We start from the raw sequence: 19,788 nt of genomic DNA on the forward strand, positions 1-19,788 counted from the left end.
ACTACTAAACACATTAACAACAAGCATACTGCTCACTATGATGAACTGCAGCCGACTACTGCCAACACCTGTACCTCATCCCAGGCAGACAACAGATGTAACAACACAGGCTACCAGGATATGTAATCTACTATAGAATCTACAAGAAAAAATGCATAGACAAGGAGAAGGTAGAGTGACATATCGATGTTGTACAGGGTGGTCTATTGATAGGGACCGGGCCAAATATCTCACGAAAGAAGCGTCAAACGAAAAAACTACAAAGAACGAAACTCGTCTAACTTGAAGGGGAAACTAGATTGCGCTATGGTTGGCCCGCTAGATGGCGCTGGCATATGTGAAACAGATATCAACTGCGTTTTTTAAAATAGGAACCCCCATTTTTATTACATACTCGTATAGTACGTAAAGAAATATGAATGTTATAGTTGGACCACTTTTTTCGCTTTGTGATAGATGGCACTGTAATAGCCACAAACGTATCAGCCCGTGGTATCACGTAACATTCCGTCAGTGAGGACGGTATTTGCTTCGTGATACATTACCCGTGTTAAAAAGGACCGTTTACCAATTGCGGAAAAGGTCGATATCGTGTTGATGTATGGCTATTGTGATCAAAGTGCCCAACTGGCGTGTGCTATGTATGCTGCTCGGTATCCTGGACGACATCATCCAAGTGTCCGTACCGCTCGCCGGATAGTTACGTCATTTAACGAAACAGGAAGTGTTCAGCCACATGTGAAACGTCACCCAAGACCTGCAACAAAAGATGATGCCCAACTAGGTGTTTTAGCTGCTGTCGCGTCTAATCCGCCATCAGTAGCAGACAAATTGTGCGAAAACCGGGAATCTCGAAAACGTCGGTGCTCAGAATGCTACATCAACGGCGGTTGCACCCCTACCATATTTTTATGCAACAGGAGTTCCATGGCGACGGCTTTGAACGTCGCGTACTTTTTTGCCACTGAGCGCAAGAGAAATTACGGGCCGATGACAGATATATTGCACACGTTGAATTTAGCGACGAAGCGTCATTCACCAACAGCGGTAACGTAAAATGGCACAATATGCACTATTGGGCAACAGAAAATCCACGATGGCTGCGACAAGTGAAACATCAGCGACCTTGGCGGGTTAATGTAGGGTGCGGCGTTATGGGAGAAAGGATAATTGGCCCCATTTTATCGATGGCAATCTAAATGGTGCAATGTATTCTGATTTCGTACGTAATGTTCTACCGATGTTACTACAATATGTTTCACTGCATGACAGAATGGCGATGTACTTCCAACATGATGGATGTCCGGCACATAGCTCGCGTGCGGTTGAAACATATTTCATGACCGGTGGATTGGTCGTCGAAGCACCATACCATGTCCCTCACGTTCACCGGATCTGACGTCCCAGGATTTCTTTCTGTGGGGAAAGTTGAAGGATATTTGCTATCGTGTTCCACCGCCAACGCCTGACAGCATGCGTCAGCGCATTATCAATGCACGTGCGTACATTACGGAAGGCGAACTACTCACTGTTGAGAGGAATGTCGTTACACGTATTGCCTTTTGCATTGAGGTTGAGTGCATCCTTTTGAGCATTTATTGCATTAATGTGGAATTTACAGGTAATCACGCTGTAACAGCATGCGTTCTCAGAAATGATAAGTTCACAAAGGTACATGTATCACATTGGAACAACCGAAATAAAATGTTCAAACGTACCTACGTTCTGTATTTTAATTTAAAAAACCTACCTGTTACCAACTGTTCGTCTCAAACTGTAAGCCATATGTTTGTGACTATTACAGCGCCATCTATCACAAAACGATGAAAGTGGTCCAACTAAAACATTCATATTTCGTTACGTACTACACGAATATGTAATAAAAATGGGGGTTCCTATTTTAAAAAAACGCAGTTGATATCCGTTTCACATATGCCAGCGCCATCTAGCGGGCCACCCATAGCGCCATCTGGTTCAACCGTTCAGGCTAGACAAGTTTCGTTCTTTGTAGTTTTTTCGTTCGACGCTTATTTCGTGAGATATTTGGCCCGGTCACGATCAGTGGACCACCTTGTATAGTGTTTTCACAATGGCCTTATTGTATCTCAAATCAAACAATAGTGATACGCTTTGGTAGTACCATGGCCACGCCATGAGAATAAATGTAAATACAGTTTTCTCACAATGAAATTCCTCATGACCTTCCTGTGTTTGTTCGCAACAGGAAACTAAATGTGGCCAACTTCACCGCTCCTGCAACACTGTATTTTGGTAGATCAAAACTCCAATTACTACCAACACTTAGAAACTTCAATTATGGCACACATAAAAACTCATGTCACTTTATTCTCTGCACTGTATTACTGGTATCCAAACTCCTCACTGTCCTTCCTCTCTGTCTATGAGATGCCATCTTCTTGTGGACTTTGAATGGAAGACACCATTTATTACACAGCTTGACACTGTCTGTCTTTTAACCAGCTACACCCCACACTGATCATTGCAGTACACTGGCGTTGCTGCCATGGTGCTCTTACTCCCACGGCACTCCGCCTCCCCATGGTCTGTTGGTGGTTATCAACGAACTTACCACACTGTTCAGCAAACAGTATTCTTCAGCTGCTCCTTGGGGCAGCAATTCCAAAGCAAAGCAAGTGTGGAACTACTCCGTACAATCGCCTAGCGACAACCCACGACTTGTCAGCTGCCGCTCACAGTGGCCTCTGGTGCTGATTCAAGTCGATGTTGCCACTCCAGCTCCGTAGTTCCAACTGCCAGCCACTGTATCACGTCACCACAGGAAGGCTCAGCATGGTGCTGCTTCTCCAAAATCGCCACCACATCTGCTGGTGAAACTAAATGCTGTGACAGCACCAGAGGGCAGGCAGAACGACAAATGTGTCATAAAATATGAGTTTCACTCCTCACCAACCAGCAGGATGACGTGTGGAGTCTCAGAAACAGAAAGGATGCATAGTATGCTGAATGTGAATGTCTCAGTGCTGTTTGTTCTCTCCCTTGGTGGCCACACACTGGTGATAAAAAACTCTTAAGCCATCTGGACTTCAATGGCCACCCATAGTTCTAGATCATCCTTAGCATCATGAATTTCAGACCTCAGTTGCGGTGGAATGTTTATTTTAGGTACCACAATCAACGTGAATCATAAATTGCGAGGATTGTGAAAAGTCTGTAATAATATTAGAGTCGTCTATATGAGAGAAAAACGCTTATATTTTCTAACTTAAGGGGCATTGGAACATAAATGTTGTTCACATTTTCGGACTTTTATCTCATTATAAAATTTGCAATTTTGCGAATTTATAGACCCACCTGGGAAGTATCTTTTTTTAATTATAGACTACATTGGTTGAAAATGATAAAATTCTTACGTAAATTACTTCAAGACCTAATAAAATCGGTAATTTTTTATACAGAAGGGTGTGGACTGATGTGTTATAAAGGTCATGTCCAGAAGAGGATGGGCACCAGGTTGAGGAAGTTGCAACAAAGTTTGAGAGACAAGAGACTTTCTGATGATAAAATCATAAAACGCAGGCTGACATACAAAATGATTGATGAACTGCAGCAGCATTATTGGATGGCCATTACAAATAATACTGAGAATTTGTTGAAAATAAAGGTGGCAGTATGGGCTACCTTCTTCCACAGACTGTCAACTGATGAAAAACCAGCACATCACCCATACTGGACCCGATTCATGGTGCAATCACCGCAATGACCAGTACTCAAACAGTTCATATAACCTTAAACATTCCATCCTAGGATCAGTCAAGGATATCATAAAACCTATTTACAGAGAGCTGGCAAATCCTGAATTACTGAAGAAGTGTCTGCTTGGTCAGACTCAAAATCGCAATGAGTCCTTCAATAATCTTATATGGACTCGGTTGTCAAAAAATGTTTTTGTTGGAATGAAGTCAGTAAAGCAGAGAGGGGAGGGGGGGCCAGAGATGCTATTATTGTCTTTAATGATAGCAACATTGGTAGGGTGAAAGTGCTAGAGCGTATGGGAATTAATGCTGGAGCAAACTGCATCAGAAAAATTGAACCGATGGACAAGGTTCACATTGATAAAGCAGAGTATGCAGCACAGTTGGCCACTAAAGAATCCAGAAAGAAGAAAAGTTGGAGAAATCTTGGAAAAAGATCAAGAGGATGATACACAGTATGCTGCAGGCTGCTTTTGAGTGACTAAAAAGAAAAAGTTAAACATATATTAAGTGACTAACAGCCTTTTGAAACTGTAGAAACCGACATGAAATTCTACGTTTTCTGTTGAATTATTCCATAAATCTCAGAAACAATTTCGAGTAGGGTATTCAAATTTTCAGGGAGTAATAACATACATATTCTGAGTCCACTGAGCTAGAAGAAGAACATAATGCTATGTATAAATAAAATTATTTAGGATAACGTAAGAAAAGTACACAAAATTTTAAAAGTATAAATAAAAATGTGTATTTCCGAAAGCAGTGGCTGAAATGTAATTAGTGTAGTTCAGTAGACTCAAAACATACAGATTAATGTCCTGTAAAAGTGTCATGTCAATGGCTACAGTGGTTCCTGAAATACGGGGAAGCCAATTCACTAACATTGTCGGGATATTCATCCCCCCCCATGAACCATGGACCTTGCCGTTAATTGGGAGGCTTGCGTGCCTCAGGGATACAGATAGCCGTACCGTAGGTGCAACCACAATGGAGGGGTATCTGTTGAGAGGCCAGACAAACGTGTGGTTCCTGAAGAGGGGCAGCAGCCTTTTCAGTAGTTGCAAGGTCAACAGTCTGGATGATTGACTTATCTGGCCTTGTAACAATAACCGAAACGGCCTTGCTGTGCTGGTACTGTGAACGGCTGAAAGCAAGGGGGAACTACGGCCATAATTTTTCCCGATGGCATGCAGCTTTACTGTATGATTAAATGATGATGGCGTCCTCTTGGGTAAAATATTCCGGAGATAAAATAGTCACCCATTCGGATCTCCGGGCGGGGACTATTCAAAAGGATGTCGTTATCAGGAGAAAGAAAACTGGCTTTCTACGGATCGTAGCGTGGAATGGCAGATGCCTTAATCGGGCAGGTAGGTTAGAAAATTTAAAAAGGGAAATTGACAAGTTAAAGTTAGATATAGTGGGAATTAGTGAAGTTCGGTGGCAGGAGAAACAAAACTTTTGGTCAGGTGACTACAGGGTTATAAACACAAAATCAAATAGGGGTAATGCAAGAGTAGGTTTAATAATGAACAGGAAAATAGAAATGCGGGTAAGCTACTACAAACAGCTTAGTGAACGCATTATTGTGGCCAAGATAGATACGAAGCCCACACATACTACAGTATTACAAGTTTATATGCCAACTAGTTCTGCAGATGACGAAGAAATTATGATGAAATAAAAGAAATTATTCAGATAGTGAAGCGAGATGAAAGTTTAATAGTAATGGGTGACTGGAATTCGAGTGTAGGAAAAGGGAGAGAAGGAAACGTAGTAGGTGAATATGGATTAGGGCTAAGAAATCCAAGAGGAAGCCGCCTGGTAGAATTTTACTCAGAGCACAACTTAATCATAGCTAACACTTGGTTTAAGAATCATGGAAGAAGATTGTATACATGGAAGAACCCTGGAGATACTAAAAGGTATCAGATAGATTATATAATGGTAAGACAGAGATTTAGGAACCAGGTTTTAAATTGGAAGACATTTCCAGGGGCACATGTGGACTCTGACCACAATCTATTGGTTATGACCTGTAGAATAAAACTGAAGAAACTGCAAAAACGTGGGAATTTAAGGAGATGAAACCTGGATAAACTGAAAGAACCAGAGGTTGTACAGACTTTCAATGAGAGCGTAGGGGAATAATTGAAAGGAATGGGGGAAAGAAATACAGTAGAAGAAGAATGGGTAGCCTTGAGGGATGAAGTAGTGAAGGCAGCACAGGATCAATTAGGTAAAAAGACACGGGCTAGTAGAAATCCTTGGGTAACAGAAGAAATATTGAATTTAATTGATGAAAGTAGAAAATGTAAAAATGCAATAAATGAAACAGGCAAAAAGGAATACAAACGTCTCAAAAATGAGATCGGCAGGAAGTGCAAAACGGTAAAGCAGGGATAGTTAGAGGACAAATGTAAGGATGTAGAGGCTTATCTCATTAGGGGTAAGACAGATACTGCCTACAGGAAAATTAAAGAGACCTTTGGAGATAAGAGAACCACTCGTATGAACATCAAGAACTCAGATGGAAATCTAGTTCTAAGCAAAGAAGGGAAAGCAGAAAGGTGGAACGAGTATATAGAGGGTCTATACAAGGGAGATGTACTTGAGGACAATATTATGGAAATGGAAGAGGATGTAGATGAAGATGAAATGGGAGATACGATACTGCGTGAAGAGTTTGACAGAGCACTGAAAGACCTAGGTCGACAGAATGCTCCGGGATTAGACAACATTCCATTGGAACTACAAACGGCCTTTGAAGAGCCAGTCCTGACAAAACTCTACCATCTGATTAGCAAGATGTATGAAACAGACGAAATACCCCCAGACTTCAAGACGAATATAATAATTACAATCCCAAAGAAAGGAGGTGTTGACAGATGTGAAAATTACCGAACAATCAGTTTAATAAGCCACAGCTGCAAAATACTAACACGAATACTTCACAGACGAATGGAAAACTAGTAGAGGCCCACCTTGGGGAAGATCATTTTGGATTTCGTAGATGCTGGAACACGTGAAGCAATACTGACCTTACGACTTATCTTAGAAGAAAGATTAAGGAAAGGCAAACCTACGTTTCTAGCATTTGTAGACTTAGAGAAAGCTTTTGACAATGTTCACTGGAATACTCTCTTTCAAGTTCTAAAGGTGGCAGGGGTAAAATAGAGGGAGCCGAAGACTATTTACAATTTCTACAGAAACCAGATGGCAGTTATAAGAGTCGAGGGGAATGAAAGGGAAACTGTGGTTGGGAAGGGAGTGAGAAAGGGTTGTAGCCTATCCCCGATGTTATTCAATCTGTATATTGAGCAATCACTAATGGAAACAAAATAAAAATTCGGAGTTGATATTACAATCCATGGAGAAGAAATAAAATCTTTGAGGTTTGCCGATGACATTGTAATTGTGTCAGAGACAGCAAAGGACTTGAAAGAGCAGTTGAATGGAATGGACAATGCCTTGAAAGGAGGATATAAGATAAACTTCCTCAAAAGCAAAACGAGGATAATGGAATGTAGTCAAAATTAAGTCTGGTGGTGCTGAGGGAATTAGATTAGGAAATGAGACACTTAAATTGGTAAAGGAGTTTTGCTATTTGGGGAGCAAAACAACTGATGATGGTCGAAGTAGAGAGGATATAATATGTAGACTGGCAATGGCAAGGAAAGCGTTTCTGAAGAAGAGAAACTTGTTAACATCGAGTATAGATTTATGTATCAGGAAGTTATTTCTGAAAGTATTTGTATGGAGTGTAGACATGTATGGAAGAGAAACATGGACGATAAATAGTTTGGACAAGAAGAGACTAGAAGCTTTCGAAATGTGGTGCTACAGAAGATGGTTGAAGATTAGATGGGTAGATCACATAACTAATGTGGAAGTATTGAATAGGATTGGGGAGAAAAGAAGTTTGTGGCACAACTTGACCAGAAAAAGGGATCGGTTGGTAGGACATGTTCTGAGGCATCAAGGGATCACCAATTTAGTATTGGAGGACAGCGTGGAGGGTAAAAATCGTAGAGGGAGACCAAGAGATGAATACACTAAGCTGATTCAGAAGGATGTAGGTTGCAGTAGGTACTGGGAGATGAAGAAACTTGCACAGGATAGAGTAGCATGGAGAGCTGCATCAAACCAGTCTCAGGACTGAAGACCACAACAACAACAAACAACAAGAGTTTCATGTCAATGGCTACAGTGGTTCCAGAAATACAGGGAAGCCAAGTCACTAAATTTAACATACTCGTGATATGGCGTTCCAACTCCCCTTAACGAATTGATATGTTTTCAGGATAAAGTCGTCGAAGAGGAGGTGTTTGAGAAATCCCACATTGAGAATACTTCATTTGAGGAGATATTAGAGCAAATCGGCAGCTACGGAAAGTTCCAAATACGCTTGAGCATTGTCTTCTGTTGCCTGACACAATTTTTTTCCTCAATGTCTTCCTACGGCACGCTCATTGCCCTTACAGTACCTGAACACTGGTGCCACGTTCCAGGAAGAGAAGGTACCAATTCAACCATAGAAATGTGGAAGAAAGTGACAATACCAAGGTAAGTAACATGACATGAATTTAATATCAGTTTTCTTACTTTAGTAACCCCGTAACGATTTTTTCGAAGATAAATTAGACTTGTGGTTGTATTAACGTTTTACGACAAGACTGAAACTCCATAAAATAGGGAGCACTAGACTTTCTTTCCTTCATCGAAGAGAATAGTGCAGATATATGGTTCTAACAAAATAAGAGTGTCCAATATAATGGAGGACGTGTCTATATAGCTTTACCTTTAAGTATAACAGCAGGTCCTAAAAATTAAGAGAGTGCTTTCACTGTTGTGAACACATGAACACAGATAAATGGACTACTGCTTCAGCAAGCTGTTTACTTAGTTGCTTTACAAAATTAATAAATATTCACGTTGAATGAGTATTTATGATCAATTGCTTAGAGAACGACCATGAAGTGTAAGAATATCCCACAATGATTTTTGTTTTAATTTTTATTTCAAACTAAGCCTCCTCATTTTACGTGGTTTAAGGAAAGTGGCTTAACTGCAATCGTTGAACAGAGCTTCTCCAACAGGGCGCACCCAGTAATCATTTAGAGACGAGCTCCATGAGAAACTGAATTCAAATGGATGTCCATCTCTCGCTTACACCACTTACCACAAGACCTAGTGTTATTGGCTAAAATTTATGCGTAGTTACGCCACTCCAAACGTTTGTTTTACTATTCCTGGCTTCGGCGATTTCCACGCTGAGTCTATGCTGAGCTAGAGGGAAGTCATCATCTTAGTTATCTAGACGTTAAATTCCGGTTAGTGCCAATTTCTGTTTTTGTAATTGTGCAAAGAATGCTATTACCCTGTATTATTTCATTCAACAGTATTTATCGAACAAAAACTGTCGATACTCCAGCATCCTAGCAAAATACCTCTAAATTTACCATACAATGACTTCTGTTATCATATGCTTTCGCGTAGTGGGGTAAACAACTGGGATTCCTGCAATATAAATTCAGTACATTACTTTGCAACAACTATTTAGGTTTAAAATAAATTATTGCAGTAATTTTTGTATTTTAGGGAAGAAGAAATATACAGCAGTTGCGAGATGAAAGTACCAAACCGAACGAATGAAACAGCACCGTGTATGTATGGATGGGAATATGACGACACTTGGTTTTCTGCAACTGCTGCTTCCCAGGAAGACTGGGTATGCGAAAGAGAAATGTATCCTAACACCATATATTCTGTCAGTCACTTTATCTCCGTCGGATTTGCTGTTCTGCTTTTCTACGTTGGTGACAGGTAATACTCAAATGTAATAGTGGGTACTTTTCTCTTAAGGACACTATAGAAATTTATCTCCGAGATTAAAAAAGACATGGGTTCGATGAGAAAGAGTGAACTGCACGTAATGTACAATTTTTAAAAAAAATCTATTTCAGACAACATATCAAACACAAACTTAGTATGTTGAAATTAGTTTTCTCCTCCTCTATGACTTCTATGCAAGTAATAGCACAGTATTTTCATAACAGCACTAAAACTCTAAGAGTTTCGTAATTCACACGTTCTGTTCATTTGCACTATATGTAAAATGTTTGCTAACTGAGAGCACACAGAACACTATTTTGCCGTCATATTAAGCAATGCTAATCTAACACACTCTGAGTTCCTAAAATCGGGACTACGTGTCTATACTCTGGTGGTGGATTTACCTGAACCGAAGTTCCTGTCCATCGCGAAACCACAGGAGCAGGGCAAATTGGAATCCGATGAGCCAATGAATTCAGTACAGTATTAAGAATACTTCGTTTTGTATATAAAAGTCGATGATGTTTGATGAGTTTCGTGCAAAGTGTGACTGATTGGTTTTTAAAATCTTCATCGACTAAGGTATATTAATCATCTCTTCAATGCAAAGATAGCAAACAAAGATAACATCATTTTCACATTCATATTTTGTTACTGGAAAGGCAGATGTTTATTACAGTAACAAATGTAACTGCACCCATAGTTGTGAGTCTATTCTGCAGACTGATAGTTTGCGACTGAAATTCTCATTGATTACTACCTGGGTTACGGGGTGGAGAATTGCAGGTCTCCTCTTGATAGAGCATGCTATAGGCAGTGACAAAACCGAATGACGTCAAGCGGCAGTGCCGGATTGCATTCTACCAGCCCTCCCCCAGACCGGTTGTGTCATATTCCAAGGCGGTGGACGTAGCCCAGTAGTACTGTTTAAACTTCCAGGAAATTTAAAAAATTATGCGATATTCATAAAGTACAACTGTCGTAAGCTCAAAACAGGGTTTCCTAAAACCCTCTGACATCATAGCTCATTTGTGCTAAGAGTCCAAATGTCCAAGGTATTAAATGGTGAAAAATGCAAAAATTCCAAGATGAGCAATTGCCCCATCGGTGATAAATTAAAAAAAAATCCAAGATGGTGGAACTGAATCTGAATTTAAAAAGTATAGAAGCCAAGGTGGAGGAAACAGAGTCATGGACCCAGGCTACAGGACTGCCATCTCACTTGTAATAAGTTCAGAATATTGCACTGGTTGACAATTCCAGTTTAAAAAGGTGAGATAGCTCCTCCTTGAGGGAGCCTCCTCCATACAGACATTCCCCCTGCCCCAACACACCACTTCTATCGATTCCACAGACCAAGGGGACCAAGACTCAAGTTTAGAACCCTTATGCCCTCTTGTAAAAAGCTGAAAAAAGAGAGAAATTGAAAAAGCTCCCTGGGCTTCCACGAACTCAGGTGCCATTAGATGCCATAAGTTGAAATACACATTACTAGCACACTCAGTATGTTGTTCCAAACTGTATAGATAATGTCACGGGAGAACTAGGTCACTTGTCCTAAGTTTGGATGACCCTTCTACATCTACATTTATACTCCGCAAGCCACCCAACGGTGTGTGGCGGAGGGCACTTCACGTGCCACTGTCATTACCTCCATTTCCTGTTCCAGTCGCGTATGGTTCGCGGGAAGAACGACTGCCGGAAAGCCTCCGTGCGCGCTCGAATCTCTCTGATTTTACATTAGTGATCTCCTAGGGAGGTATAAGTAGAGGGAAGCAATATATTCGATACCTCATCCAGAAACGCACCCTCTCGAAACCTGGACAGCAAGCTACCCCTCGATGCAGTGCGCCTCTCTTGCAGAGTCTGCTGCTTGAGTTCGCTAAACATCTCCGCAACGCTATCACGCTTAGCAAATAACCCTGTGACAAAACGAGCCGCTCTCCTTTGGTTCTTCTCTATCTCCCCTGTCGACCCGACCTAGTACAGATCCCACACTGATGAGCACTACTCAAGTATAGGACGAATGAGTGTTTTATAAGCCACCTCCTTTGTTGTTGGACTACATTTTCTAAGGACTCTCGTTCCGCACACATACTACCAAATATTTTACAGAAGTAGGTGCTACCAGTGTTTGTTCCGCTATCATATAATAATACAATAAAGGATCCTACTTTCTATGTATTCGCAATACATTACATTTGTCTATGTTAAGGGTTAGTTTCCACTCCCTGCACCAAGTGCCTATACGCTGCAGAATTTCCTGCATTTCGCTACAACTTTCTAATGCTGCAACTTCTCTGTATACTACAGCATTATCCGCGAAAAGCCGAGTGGAACTTCCGACAATATCTACTACGTCATTTACATACAGTGTGAAAAGCAGTGGTCCCATAACACTCCCCTCTGTCACGCCAGAGGTCACTTTAACGTCTGGATATGCTGTTTCGATTCACTTACGTAAGACCACAACTTCCTAGAATTTTCATTCAAATTTCACTTTAGAATTCACTAAACGCTCCACGCATAGCCTTCCTTACGCTAACTTTGACATCGTTTAGCTTCTGTTTGTCTGAGAGGTTTTGGCTGCGTTTAAACTTGCAGTGAAGCTCTCTTTAGTTTCGCAGTAGTTACCTAACTTTGTTGTTGAACCACTGTGGGTTTTTCCCGTCCCTCAGAATTTTACTCGGCTCGTACCTGTCTAATACGCATTTTACGATTGCCTTGAACTTTTTCGATAAACATTCAACATTGTCAGTGTCGGAACAGAAATTTTCGTTTTGATCTGTTAGGTAGACTGAAATCTGCCTCCTATTACTCTAGCCCAAGTCCGTCGGAATGCACAATGGACATGAATGGATGCAAGTGACCAGACAGAATACTTACGTACGTGTCACCTGTCAGAGTCGTATCAAGACGTATCTGGGATCCCATATCACTCCAACTGCACACTCCTAACACCATTATAGAGCCTCCACCAGCTTGAACAGCCCCCTGCTGACATTCAGGGCCCATAGATTCATGAGGTTAACTCCATACCCGTACGTATCCATCCGCTCGATACAATTTGAAACGAGACTCGTCCGACCAGGCAATATGTTTCCAGTCATCAACAGTCGAATGACGGTGTTGACGGGCCCAGGAGAGGCGCAAAACTTTGTCGTGCAGTTACCAAGGGTAGACGACGACTGGGTCTTCGACTCCGAAAGCCCATATTGATGATGTATTGTTGAATAGTTCGCACGCTGATACTTGTTGACTGCCCAACACTGAATTTTACAGCAGCCAGAGGAAGGGTTACACTTCTGTCACTTCAGTCGTCGTTGGTCCCATTTTTGCAGCATCTTTTTCCGGCCGCAGCGATGTCAGTGAGTGTTTGTTTTACAGAGTATCTTACATTCACGGTACACTCGCGAAATGGTCGCACAGGAAATAACTCACTTCATCATTACCTCGGAGATGCTGTGTCCTATCGCTCGGTTGCCATCTATAACACCACGTTCAGTTTCTTCGGCACTTCGGTGTATATCTTCATGCTGTTGTAATGTCGTATAAGATATACCGTTAGTCTAACCAGTAGTAGTTTAGCAGACGAAGTGGTAACCATGTATTTGTTACAATGTAGTAATTTTACACTGTTTGGTGCACAATGGTAATGGTTGTTCAGCATTTACATGGGTTTTATAACTGAATCAATCACCTGGATCTGATGCTTTCGATCGACTAGATACATAGCACGAATGATAGGTCCATCTCATGATGCTGCTTGTGGGGTACCAATAGCAGTGCACTGCGCAAATGAGGGAGGGGAGACTAAAATTTTTGGATAATTAATTGTGGTAATTAATATTAAACATAATTTGGCCCATAAATTTGATAACCTGAACAAGATCATAAGTACACCACATGGTTTCCATCTTGGATCGTAAACTATCGTAATTGAAACGACACTTATGAGACATTAATTAGATCCTATATAAAAAAGGGTAAGAGCCCAAGGCAGTAATTTGTTAACATAAGGAGAGCTGGTACAAGTGGCCGTTTTGCTTACAGAAGAAGAATGTAATCTTTGTCCCAAAAGCTACCCCCTCCCCTCTCACTGATGCAGGTTTACATGTAAGTAAGTAATTTCCATCAGATGTCTGTTCATTGACTTTTACTAGTTACTTTAAGACAGTAGTGATGATGTGCTAGAGATGGAAACATAATAATGTTGTAACTGTAGAGCTTCCATTTCAACAGAAAAATCAGTCTTATTTCGAACAATTTTTCTTATGTTTCCCTAATGCTTTCCATTGAGCTTTTCTGTTTCACTTGTCACTGTGCCGGCGCATAATCCATTCGAAGTAAAAACGTTAAACTGTTTGTACGTTTCAGATTTGGCCGGAGGATACAGTTTCTCATGAGCATGGGCTTGATGGCAGTATCCCGATCACTGCTAACTGTTTCGGCGTCAATCTTCCCACTGTACGTCGCTCTCTCAGCGGCGGCAGAGAGTCCAGGCTTGCCTAGCTCAGAATCAGCTATAGCCATCGGTAAGCTTGTCTGACTTCGAAACAATGAAATTAAAACGTAGTTGCATACTACTATTCACTCGAAAGCAGGAATTAGATCAAAAGAATTAAAACTGAAAAGTGTGGGACATACATCGTCAAAAGATTTGTAGTTTCATTTATATTTAGTGAAACATTTAATAATACACTAATTTCTTCTCATTAGTTTAATAGAAGTGGACTGCTGATTCAAGAGTTTCTGTAGAGTTACAACTTTTTCCCTTTCTGAAACATGTATTCAACCATGTCTACTTTATCTTACACTGTGTGGCGATACTAAAATGTTTATTTGGTATTACGCTGCGTTGCAATATAATCATTTTGAAACGTATTTTTTATGTGAACGTATTTTCTAAATCTGGTTACAAGTTAGATTCTTAAAATGCGTGAAGTGACCTTCTAACAAATACTATACATGCTTTAAAAGGACATTGTACGTGAGCTACTAAAGAAGTGTTCACATGGAAGGCCCAGAACGTGGATGAGTACTTCAATCATGTTGTGTGGTGCCGTGTGCTAAAATATATATTTGTTGGCCTTATGACTCTAAAGTTAGCGGTGTCTGATGCTGTCATAACTTTTGTTGTTGTTGTGATCTTCAGTCCTGAGACTGGTTTGATGCAGCTCTCCATGCTACTCTATCCTGTGCTAGCTTTACCATCTCCCACTACCTACTGCAAGCTACATCATTCTGAATCTGCTTAGTGTCTTCATCTCTGCCGAATCTACGATTTTCCCCTCCACTCTGCCCTCCAATATTAAATTGGTGATCCCTTGATGTCTCAGAACATGTCCTACCAACCGATCCCTTCTTTTAGTCAAGATGAGCCACAAATTTCTCTTCTCCCCAATTCTATTCAATAACTCCTCATTAGTTATGTGATCTACCCATCTAATCTTCAGCATTCTTCTGTAGCACCACATTTCGAAAGCTTCTATTCTCTTCTTGTCCAAACTATTTATCGTCCATGTTACACTTCATACATGGCTACACTCCATACAAATACTTTCAGACACGACTTCCTGACACTAACATCTATACTCGATGTTAACAAGTTTCTCTTCTTCAGAAACGCTTTCCTTGCCATTGCCAGTCTACATTTTATGTCCTCTCTACTTCGACCATCATCATTTATTTTGCTCCCCACATAGTAATACTCGTTTACTACTTCAAGTGTCTCATTTCCTAATCTAATTCCCCAGGATCACCCGACTTCATTCGACTACATTCCATTATCCTTGTTTTGCTTTTGTTAATGTTCATCTTATACCCTCCTTTCAAGACACTGCCCATTCCGCTCAACTGCTCTTCCAGGTTCTTTGCTGTCTCTGACAGAATTATAATGTCATCGGCAAACCTCAATACTTTCATTTCTTCTCCGTGGATTTTAATTCCTACTCCAAATTTTTCTTTTGTTTCCTTTGCTGCTTGCTCAATATACAGATTGAATAGCATCAGGGAGAGGCTACAACCCTGTCACATTCCCTTCTCAACCACTCCTTCCCTTTCATGCCACTCGACTCTTATAACTGCCATCTGGTTTCTGTACAAATTTTAAATAGCCATTCGCTCCCTGTATTTTACCGTTGACACCTTTAGAATTCCAGTCAACATTGTCAAAAGCTTTCTCTAAGTCTACAAATGCTAGGAACGTAGGTATGCCTTCTAAGATAAGTCGTAGGGTCAGTATTGCGTCACGTATTGGAATCCAAACTGATCTTACCCGAGGTCAGTTCTACCAGTTTTTCCATTCGTATGTAAAGAATTCGCGTTAGTACTTTGCAGCTGCGTCTTATTAAACTGCTGCTTCGGTAATATTCACATCTGTCAGCACCTGCATTCTTTGGGATAGGAATTATTGGTTCGACTCAGGGCTTTCAGTGCTCTGTCAAAGTCTTCACGCAGTAGGGCCTGTCATATCTCCCATTTCATCTTCATCTACAGCCTCTTCCATTTGCATAATATTGTCCTCAAGCATATCGGTCTTGTATAGACCCTCTGTATACTCCTTCCACATTTCTGATTTCCCTTCTTTGCTTAGAACTGGGTTTCCATCTGAGCTCTTGATATTCATACAAGTGGCTCTCTTTTCTCCAAAGGTCACTTTAATTTTCCTGTAGGCAGTATCTATCGTACCCCGAGTGATATATGCCTCTACATACTTACATATGTGCTCTAGCCATCCCTGCTTAACCATTTTGCACTTCCTGTCGACCTCATTTTTGAGACGTTTGTTTTCCTTTTTGCCTGCTTCATTTACTGCATTTTTATATTTTCTAATTTCATCAAATAAATTCAATATTTCTTCTGTTACCCAAGGATTTCTAGTAGTCCTCGTCTTTTTATCTACTTGATCCTCTGCTGCCTTCACTACTTCATCCCTCAAAGCTATCCATTCTTCTTCTACTGTAGTTCTTTTCCCAATTCCTATCCATTGTTCCCTTATATTCTCCCTGAAACTCTGTACAACCTCTGGTTTAGTCTGTTTATTCCCACATTTTAGCAGTTTCTTCAGTTTTAATTTACAGTTCATAACCGATAGATTGTGGTCAGAGTCCACATCTGCCCCTGGAAATGTCTTCCAATTTAAAACCTGGTTCTTCAATCTCTGTCTTACCATTATATAATCTATCTGATACCGTCTAGTATCTCCAGGCTTCTTCCATGTTTACAACCTTCTTTGATGATTCTTGAACCAAGTGTTGTCTATGATTAAGTTATGCTCTGTGCTGAATTCTACGAGGCGGCGTCTTCTGTCATTTCTTACCCACAATCCATATTCACCTACAACGTTTCCTTTTCTCCCTTTCCCTACTGTCGAGTACTAGTCACCCTTGACTATTAAATTTTTGGCTCCTCTGACTATGTGAATAATGTTGAATAATTTCCTTTACCTCATCATGCATTTCATCAATATCTTCGTCATTTGCAGAGCTAGTTGGCATATAAATTTGTACTACTGTAGTAGGCGTGGGCTTCGTGTCTATCTTGGCCACAATAATGCGTTCACTATGCTGTTTGTAGTAGCTTACCTGCACTACTATTTTTTGTTCATTATTAAACCTACTCCTGCATTACCCCTATTTGATTTTGTATTTATAAACCTGTATTCACCTGACCAGAAGTTTTGTTCCTCTTTCCACCGAACTTCACTATTTTCCACTACATCTAACTTTAACTTATCCATTTCCTTTTTAAAATTTTCTCACCTACCTGCCCGATTAATGGAACTGACATTCCACGCCCCGATCTGTAGAACGCCAATTTTCTATCTCCTGATAACAACATTCTCCTGAATAGCCCCTCCCCAGAGATCCGAATGGATGACTATTTTACCTCCGGAATATTTTACCCAAGAGGACGCCATCAGCATTTAATCATACAGTAAAGCTGCATGCCCTCGGGAAAAATTGCAGCTTTGGTTTCCCCTTGCTTACAGCCGTTCGCAGTATCAGTGCAGCAAGGCCGTTTTGGTTAGGGTTACAAGGCCAGATCAATCAATCATCCAGACTGTTGCCCCTGCAACTACTGAAAAGGCTGCTTCCCCTCTTCAGGAACCTCACGTATGTCTGGGTTCTCAACAGATACCCCTCCTTTGTGGTTGCACCTGTGGTACGGTTATCTGTATCCCTGAGGCACGAAAGCCTCCCCACCCTGGCAAGGTCAATGGTTCATGAAGGGGGGGGGGGTAATAACTGTTAATGGTGGTAATTAGTAATTATGAAACACTTAAGGTTCTGGAGAGGTCAGGGGTAAGATTTGGACAGAACAAAGCTAAAGGACTGCAGGAACTTGATGAGCTTCCTGTACGTGAAGCAGAGCTAGCTGCTCAGCAAATGACAGAAGAAGCAAGAAAGAAAAGAAGGAGGCAAGCACTGGGCTGTTGTGACACTGAAGAAGACACAGACTATGAGCCAGGGCAATTCTAGTGCATGAAAGACGCAGATATGTAAGTCTGTATAAGAATTTGTAATAAAAAATTTTAAACCTCAACGTCTCTCAACTACATTTTTGGCAATAAATGACCAGTTTTCTAAAGAAAGTACTGATGGTAGAGACATGAAATTTTCACAGCTTGCCAAGTGTGAGATTCAACACATATGGAACTAGAATAATTAAAATATCCTGAGTTGTTTTGTTTTTATGTTCATTTATTTACAAAATTCTGTCAAAATTTAAGTGTTTGAAAAAAAAATAACGTGCCCCACAGTACAATATTAGTAACAATTATAGTTCAGTGCATCTAGAAAGGTGCATTCAATAATTATGGAAAATTGTAAGTTGGTGTCTTTAAAGGTTTCCAAGATACTGTGTCACAAAATTCGATAATTTAACGTTGGCAGCATGGGACATACAACGTCCCCATAAGTCTTGGACAGAAATAATATAAATTAGTTATTCTATATGTGATGTCGAAATGAATATTAGCATTATTTTTTGTTCAGTTTTGAGGTATGTGGTTTCGGGTCCAGCACCAGAGTATCTTATGACAGGAAATGTAATCCATTATCGATACATCTATTTCAGGTATCGAACTTACTGGCATCAAACATCGTTCACTCGTCAACTTTTTGGCATTTGCCTCTTACTGTTTGGGAACAATTTCTGTTGCGCTAGCAGCATGGTTGTTACGAAACTGGATTCAGTTTCTGTTGATTTCATCTGTCCCGTGCTTCATTCCATTGTTGCTACATAGGTAAGTACTTCGGTAATGAATTAGTATTCTGCTCTTTTTTATTGGTTTATTGGTTCTCTCTCAATGTGGACACACTGCTGTAAGCCGTATCGACGTCTCCAGTTTATATTTTTATGATATAAGAAATCTCAAAAGTTATCTTTGTATGAAGGATTAAATATAAGAATTGAGAAGAAATAGATATGTGTGTAGTTTACACTGACTTAAAGAAGTAAATCTGCTCAAAGGTGAATGTTTCGTGACAGAAGTCGTTAGTTAGGTCAATGAATGTGTTGGTTGGAATGTTACATGGTTGTGGATGTACAAGAACTTGATTTGAGCATTGTGAAAAGCTGGTGATGGAATTTCTAATCGAGCCTTACTTTGCAGAACACTTATAGAAGGAATATGCTGTACATGGAACTAATGATAAATTTAAGCAAGAATTTATGGACGAACAAAAGGCAGTTGCCTATGGTAAAATGTAAAATTGATGAAATTGAAGGAAAGTACATGTACTTAGCGGTGAGCATCCCAATGCAAGGCAAAAGTGATTCTAACAAACGGAGCCCTTCCCATAGGTTTAACAGAAATGTGATTTAAGAAACGGGGCTCTGGCAACGCTGTAACTGTGTGAAGTGTAGCCGAGAACATGTATCATGAATTCGGCGCCCTTACGGAGCTGTCCCATTACCTGAGTGATGGATATGTAAACTCGCTGATATTTTAGTCGCGTCCGCCCCAAACTTTTTTTTTTTTCAGTTAAAGCGTCAAACTGAATCCAGTTAACATCTCCACAATGCAGTGTCTTGTGAATTTCTTTCTGTTATTGTTGCCTGTTTTTAAACACAGAGACATAAAATGAACTTCTTACAGACCTAAACGACAATTTGTTTCGTCCATGACACATATATAGCCAATAGATGGTAATAGTAGACACAATAACATCATCTGCATCCAATGAGGCATAAAAACACAATAAGTAAGCTG

At 40.4% G+C, this 19,788-nt stretch overlaps 1 protein-coding gene across 1 annotated transcript in view; it reads left to right on the forward strand.

The window, feature by feature from the left end:
* The window catches only part of LOC126355406 (solute carrier family 22 member 7-like), a 159,835-nt gene that overhangs the window by 24,897 nt on the left and 115,150 nt on the right, over positions 1-19,788 (forward strand). Inside the window, exons 2-5 of the mRNA XM_050005710.1 lie at positions 8,038-8,300; positions 9,336-9,560; positions 13,947-14,104; positions 18,651-18,819. Coding sequence (XP_049861667.1) covers positions 8,038-8,300; positions 9,336-9,560; positions 13,947-14,104; positions 18,651-18,819 — 815 coding nt within the window. The remainder of the gene's footprint in view (positions 1-8,037; positions 8,301-9,335; positions 9,561-13,946; positions 14,105-18,650; positions 18,820-19,788) is intronic.

This window comes from Schistocerca gregaria, chromosome 3, assembly GCF_023897955.1.
Source record: "Schistocerca gregaria isolate iqSchGreg1 chromosome 3, iqSchGreg1.2, whole genome shotgun sequence".
NCBI classification, from domain to species: Eukaryota; Metazoa; Arthropoda; class Insecta; order Orthoptera; family Acrididae; genus Schistocerca; species Schistocerca gregaria.